The 8,019-nt window shown below is 35.1% G+C and overlaps 1 protein-coding gene across 1 annotated transcript in view; it reads left to right on the top strand.

The window, feature by feature from the left end:
• The window catches only part of LOC121212126 (anthocyanidin 3-O-glucosyltransferase UFGT-like), a 6,326-nt gene extending 1,580 nt beyond the window's left edge, over positions 1–4,746 (top strand). Inside the window, exon 3 of the mRNA XM_041084308.1 lies at positions 4,566–4,746. Within this exon, the coding sequence (XP_040940242.1) occupies positions 4,566–4,746 (181 nt within the window). The remainder of the gene's footprint in view (positions 1–4,565) is intronic.
• Positions 4,747–8,019: the final 3,273 nt, after the last annotated feature.

The following is an 8,019-nucleotide window of genomic DNA, read 5'->3' as shown; positions in this document are numbered from 1 at the left end:
TTTGTATATAATAACAACTTTCATTCGAGTATTAAAATGGCACCTTACAAGGCTTTATATGGCCGTAAATGTCGTACAACATTGTAATGGACTGAACTCAGTGAAAATAAGATACACGGGGTTGATTTGATCAGAGAAACTGAACAGAAAGTGAAGGTGATTCATGAAAGTCTGAAAGCAACATCAGATCGTTAGAAATCATACGCGAACTTGAAACGAAAAGATATAGAGTTTCAAATTGGGGATAAAGTATTTCTAAAAGTCTCACCAAGGAAGAAAATACTTAGGTTCGGTCCTAAAGGCAAATTGAGTCTGAGATTTATTGGGCCGTATGAGGTTATAGAGCGTATCAGGCCAGTTGCTTACAGACTGTTGTTGCCACCTGAGCTAGAAAAGATCCATACTGTATTCCAAGTCTCAATGCTTCGTAGAAATTGATCCAATCCTTCACACGTGATTAGTTCAATCGAAGTTAAGATTAAGTCCGATATGACGTACAGGGAAGAACCGATTCATATTCTGGCTCGTGAGATTAAAGAGTTGCGAAATAAGAAAATTCCGTTGGTTAAAGTATTGTGGAAAAAACAAGGAGTTGAGGAAGCAACGTGGGAGCCAGAGGACGCAATGAAAGAGCGTTTTCTGAACCTATTCACCGGTAAGATTTTTGGGGACAAAAATCCCTAAGGGGGAGAGTTGTAACAACCCGATTTAGACCCTAATCAGAACGGTGGTTTTGGGACCACGAATCTGTCAAAAAAATATTTTAAAATTATTTTCTGTGTTTATTCTGTGTGAATTTATGCCTGAGAAATTTTTGTAATTTAATTTTGTTGTTTGAGTGTTCGATTAAATAAAAGGGCTTAATCGCGTAAAATGAAAATTTGACGGTTAATTGTACAAGGGCTAGAATGAATATGTCTTTGTAAGTGGAGGTATTTAAAATGTAATTTGACCTTAGTTAAATATCATGGACAGATGTGACCATGCATTTAAAATGGTTTTATGTTTTTAACATAAGGTTAAATATGTAAATTATGTAATAATATGTATATAATAAAAGATATAATAATTAAAGCCATGTTCTTCATTTGATTTCTTATGATTGAAACTTAAAGAAAATAAAGGTTTATAAAGGTTTGAACATTCGGCTACTTCTCAAGCTAAATCAAGGTATGTTTTTACTTCGGTTTTTGATAATTTTTACGTTTTTGAGATCGTTGCTTCGAGTACTATCCGACCCATGCTTAAATTTTTTATTTTGATGCATATTTTAAGCTATTCCATTGATGAATATTTGTGTTTTGTTATGTTTTATGATTAAATATCAAAAATATGTTTTAGATTAACATGTTTTGTATTGAAGTTTTTGAAGATTTTGAGTAATGAGGACTAAATTGCAAAAAATAATAAATTGAAGGACTAAAATAAAAAATAAACGAAATGTGAGGACTTGTTTGGGTATGGGGAGTATTTGGCCTAAGTATAGTATGAGCAAATTTTGCTTGTTTTGTGTTTTATGCAATTAGGACTAATTTTTAAAAAATAAGAAATATCAGGGTAAAATGGTAATTTTCCCATTTATGTGTTGTTGGATTAAATTGAATGAAATTGTGTTTGAATGAGATTAATTTGAAATTGTATAGATCAAGAACAAAAGAAATCGGACTTGGATCGGAGAAAAACAAAAATAGTCGAATAGTCAATTTACATCGTTTGTCGATATCCGAGGTAAGTCTTTAAGTAATTAGACATCGTTAATTTTGAACGTAACATAGTTTAATATGATGATTTGGAATTTATGGATTTATGGTATAGTTAGTCGAATGTGATAAAGCATAGAGATAATGCATTTGAGTTTGACTCGATTGAGTTATAATTTTTGGAAGACAGTATGAATTATGTGGAATATTTGAAATGTTCGATATGAATTGTTTATGAGATAGCTTTATAATAATGATATTCAGGCTATGAGCCTAGCAAGCCTTGTGCTGGTGAATTTAATCGGGCTTTAGCCTAGCAGGCTTATTGCCGGTGAATAAAATTAGACTTTGAGTCTAGCAGGCCTTGTGCAAGTGTGTGATTTAGGCTTATTCGTAGCAGGTTTTATGCCTGTGATTTATTTTCAAGCCTATGCCTATAAGACTTCATGTTGATGTGGTAATTGAGCAAGTAAACTGAGCTAAATGATCTTGTATATTCGGCCATATAGGTATGTACATATGTGATGTTATATTGGATCTTGTTTATTCGGCCAGATGAGTGATGTTAGTATACGAAGTTAAATTTTTTTTAGTGAGCTTGTCTAAATGTGTGGAAGTATATTTGAATATATAATGATATTTGACTTTGAAAGGTGAATGAAAATTTGTAAATTGTTAACCTTATAAGTATTCGACCAAGGTGATAGTTTTGTTAAACATGTGTGGTTATGGATTGATTAAGTTGAAATTAAATATGACATTGATATAATAAATTAGTTTATTTTAAAATTTAAGGAGTTGAATATATTATTGAGTTGATATTTGCTTATGACTTACTAAGCTATAAAAGCTTACTCTATGTATATATATGTGTTTCTGTTTTATAGATTTTGGATTCAAGTTACAAGCTCGGGGATCGTCAGCAAAGTTCACCACACTATCCACATCTTTGGTATTTAAATTATTGAACTTAAATTATGGCATGTATAGGCTGAAATGTGTTTTATTATGAAATGTTGAATTATAGTTATGTATAACTAAAGCCATGCAAAAATGGCTAAGTTGATTTATCAATTTATGTTATTTCGGGTATAATATTTAAGTGTGCTATGCGTGAATGATGATAGAGTGAATTGAATATGATCTTATGATTTGGTTATGTGATTAATTTAGGTGATAGAAATATAAGTGCTAAAGGTGATGAAGTTCGGTCAAGGTATATATATAAATGCCATAAATGATATGAAGTGAGCTTGTGGTTTGATTTATGTGTGGTATTAATGGCTAATGGATGTGGTTATAATGTTATATACTATGAACGAATGGTATATGTGATTTGTAGTATATGTTTTAGAAATGGTTTGATTATGGTTGATAAGTTGGTCATGGTGTATATAACTTTTCATAAGTATAATTAAATGATTCGGTTTTAATTGTGTATAGATATAGTATATAGATGAAATTGATTGATAAGTGTGGTATAGGTGCTAAATGTGTATGGGCATTGATGATATATATATATAATAGTTCGAATATGGTAAAGGTTATTTAAGACATTATATTTTGTAAAGGTTTTGTAATTTGGCTTAACAGTCGAGTAAGATGTTGATTATATATATGTACATGTGTATGTATGTGTAATTAAATGATGTTTGTCATTATGATTTGGTTTGTAATGGAAGTGTATATGTGTATATGATGTTTATGTGGTTGGTAAAATAGGTATAAATGATGAAGTTTAATATTGAATAAGTATTAGATACGTTTTGTTAGTAAATTGTATATTTAATAAGTATAAATATGTTTATATATTTTTATGAAAATGACTTGTGTTAGCAAATGAGAATGTTCAAAACTGTACTTATGTTCAGTAATGCCTCGTAGGGTTAGGGGTGTTACATTTATGGTCTGAATAGACATGGCATTTCTCCCTGAATAGGTAATGCCGCCAAATCTTCAAAGAAAATACAATAACAACTAATTCTAATGCATAGGATAGTTCTTCTCATGGGGCTTCAGTTGCCTCGAAGCATAAGCTATTACCTTACCGTCTTGCATAAGAATACAACCTAGTCCATTCAAGGATGCGTCACTATAAATCACAAATTCTTTCCCTGATTCTGATTGTACTAACACTAGTGCCTCGGTTAACAACGCTTTCAGTTCCTCAAAACTCTGTTCGCACTTCTCTGTCCATTTGAACTTAACATCCTTTTGCAACAATCTCGTCATTGGGTGGCTATCATCAAAAATCGTTTCACAAACCGTCTGTAATAACTGGCTAAATCCAAAAAGCTCTTAACTTCGATTACATTCCTCGGCGGCTTCGACAATAGTAGAAATCTTACTGGGATCAACTCGTATACCAACTCCTGAAACAATATGGCCAAAAAATCAAACCTCTCGAAGCCAAAACTCGCTTTTACTAAACTTGGCATATAACTGCTTATCCCTAAGAGTCAGTAAAACAATTCTCAAATGCTTGGCATGCTCTGCCTTATCTATAGAATAAATCAGAATATCATCGATAAACACCACAATAAACTTATCTAAATATGGACGAAAAATCTAGTTCATTAAATCCATAAACACGATAGGAGCATTCGTTAGTCCAAATGGCATAACAAGAAACTCATAGTGGCCATACCTTGTTCTAAAGGCAGTTTTAGGCACATCAGACTCTTTCACTTGTAATTGGTAATATCCAAACCTCAAGTCTATCTTAGAGAACCACGTCACTCCCTTCAGCTGATCATACAAGTCATCAATCCTTGAAAGAAGATACTTATTTTTGATTGTCACGTTATTGAGTTACTGGTAATCAATGCATAATCTGATAGAGCCGTCCTTCCTTTTCATGAACAGTACGGGAGCACCTCACGGTGGAAAGCTTGGCCTTGCAAAACCCTTGTCAGTCAGCTCTTGTAATTGTGATTTCAATTCTTTCAGTTTAGTTGGGGCTATCCTATATGAGGCAATAGAGATGGGTGCTGTTCCTGGCATTAGCTCAATTCTGAATTCCATTTCTCTAGCTGAGGCAAACTAGGCAATTCCTCCGGAAATACATCCGCATACTCACACATAACTGGCACTGATTCGATTTTCAATTCAGATTCTTTTGTATTCAATATATATGCCAAATAAGCTTCATATCCCTTTCTCAAGTATCTCTGAACAATTATTGAAGAAATCATCATTGGCGACTTATCTGCATCATCTGATTCAACCCGAAGAATTTCACTGTTTTCACATTTCAGTTCCATAACTTTCTAACTACAATTCACTATAGCCTCATGTAGTGCCAACCAATCCATACCTAGTACGTCATCAAATTCATCAAATGACAACAACATCAAGTCGGCCGGAAAACAATGGTTTTTAACCATCAACAGATATTTCTTACATACTTTATTAACTATCATATGCTTTCCTAATGGGTTAGACACCTTAATTACAAATTCTGTAGACCTGACAGGTATATTCATACTAGATGCCAATTTCATACACACATACGAATGAGTGAAGCCAGGGTCTATCAAAGCAATAGCATTAGTATCATAGTGAGAAAATTTACCAGTGATCACATCATAAGAAGTTGTGTCCTCGCGTGCACGTATGGCATAGGCTCTAGTCGGAGTCCTAGCTTCAAACCTCACTGCTGTATCTCACGTCACATTTTTACTACCAGACCCATTCCTGGCATTTCTCGAGGGTCTTCCCCTAGAAGTTGTGCCATTCGGTCTTGGACTCTAAAATCTTTCTTTTTCCATCATCTCGGGACAATCCTTAATAAAGTGGTCTAGAGAACCACATCTAAAACAAGACCCTTCACTCACTCTATAGTTGCTAGAATGATGCTTACCACATTGCGGACATTTAGCCTTAGAAGGTTTAGCATTACCCACGCTTGCCACAGACGTAGCCTGAGATCTAAAACCCAAATTCTACTTTTTACGATTCTTGTATGAATGTCCAGCTGACACATGTGAACGAGAATACATCTCTCTAGATTTCTTAGAATGCGATGGCAATGACCTACTCATGTACCTCTTTTTTGTATCTCTTGTATCAGACTCGGCCTTCTTCCTTTCTTTAACCAAGTATTCAGCTTTACAAGCCCGTTCAACTTTTTTTAACTCGAGAATACCGACTAATGTCTTAATATCCTTATTGAGTCCATCTTTAAATCTTCTGCACATCTTAGCCTCGGAGGGTACGTACTCCTGAGCATATTTGCTGAGTCTGACGAATTCTCTCTTATATTCACTAACTGTCATACGACCTTGTTTTAATTCCAGGAATTCCTTATGCTTTTGTTTGATGGATCTTTCGCTAATGTATTTCTTTCAAAATTCCTCTTGAAATAATTCCCAAGTGACCCTCTTTGGTGGTACTACAGATATAAGCATTCTCCACTAGTGATACGCCGCATCTCTCAATAGGGATATGGCACATTTTAGGCACTCCTCGGGTATACATGACAATTCATCAAATACCTGTATCAATTTCTCTAACCAGTATTTGCCCTAAATTCTTTGGCACCTTGTTTTCGAATTCTAGCAATAGGTGTTCTAGTAAATCTCATGAAATCCATATGTTGAGGCATCACAGGTGCGGGTTGAGGATCTTGGGGAGGTGGGGGAGGTTGAGCATTCGGGTTCATTCAAATGAACTCTGTATACCACTGCTCTGTCGGGATCTATTTGCTGTATGAAAATACATTTTAGTATTGTCAGGAGTCGTCACACTATCATTACTTATATATATATATACGTACGACATGTATAGCTAGACTCACTTGTGCTATGTTAGTCTAAGAACTAACTAAACCGTAACTCTGATACCACTAAATATAACACCCCTTACATGTACTCGAGACTAGGACAAAGTACGAGGCATTACCGTACATAAACAGGGCAATCCCAGAAAATACAGGTCATAAAATTTCATTCCAAATTAAAAACGATCAAACAAGATCATATTATCCTTATTATGGACCTACAAGGTCCAAAACATACATTTAAAGAAATCCAAAACTGAACTGGGAACTTAAAAAAATTCTAAGAAAGCTTCTAGGTTTAAGCCTCACATGCCCGTGTGGAGGCAATGCACACGTCCGTGTCCCCTACCCATGTGGAATTACTAAAATTTATTTTTTTCATTTTGAACCTACAGGGGTTTCCACATGGTCGAGCACACGCCCGTGTCATCGCCCGTGTCCAAAAACATGGACATTTTGTTTATGACGTCAGCATTCACTTAGGGGCACACGGCAAAGGGACGCGTCCGTGTGCTAGGCCGTGTCCTCCACACGGCTGAGACACATGACCTTGTCTCTGCCCGTGTGTTTACTACCATATATATAGACTTAGAAATTTTAGGTGCAGGGGACACAAGACCATTCTACACGCCTATGGGGCAGACCGTATGTCACACACGGTCTAGACACATGCCTGTGTCTCACACACAGTCTAGACTCCCGCCCGTGTGTCTACCTGTGTGGACCATTTAAAGGCTATTTTCCAAGCCAATAGTCACCCACAATCACTCATACATTCAAACATATTTTATAACATGCAACATGACATATTTAAGCACTCAAATATTCCGCACCATGGCACTCTCACATCTTCATAAAGTCATCCTATTGCACATTCATTGGTTACATTATTTAGAGGCATTCCACACCAATTTCATGCATTATTAACTTGTTATCATGACTTCAAATTATGCATTCATACTTATAGTCATTTTAAACCATTAAGTCATCCCTTATCCTTTAGCACCCTATTCATACTTTACCATACATTCATCGATCAACAACATATCACATCATTATCATGCACTCACCAAGCAATAACATATCCTACTATCAAAACACTAACACATGCATGCATGGGTAATTAGATTACAACCCAAATGATCAAATATGAGCCATATCACATGACCATTACCAAATGAATCATCATTATCATAGACCTTTACAATTTGGCCAAATAGCATGACACATATCACTATACCCAATAGTCTTTTGATAGTGTGATCGAATACTCCGACAGCTTCTGAACCCCGAGCTAGCTTGGCGAAACTACAAAGCATGGAAAGAGAGGGGAGCAAACATTAAAGCTTAGTAAGTCCATATACAAATAATATGAAATGGTAGTAAGGAATCAACATCCAGAAACATGGTAACATATACATAAAGATTATTCATCATTCAAACCTTCTTGCTTACTCATCATACAGACATATATATATATACGTGTTCATCGTAAAGTATCTATAACCATACCTCTTTCATATGTCCCTCTCGGGACTC

Source organism: Gossypium hirsutum, chromosome A02, assembly GCF_007990345.1.
Source record: "Gossypium hirsutum isolate 1008001.06 chromosome A02, Gossypium_hirsutum_v2.1, whole genome shotgun sequence".
NCBI classification, from domain to species: Eukaryota; Viridiplantae; Streptophyta; class Magnoliopsida; order Malvales; family Malvaceae; genus Gossypium; species Gossypium hirsutum.
This window is presented reverse-complemented; position numbering and strand designations above follow the sequence as displayed.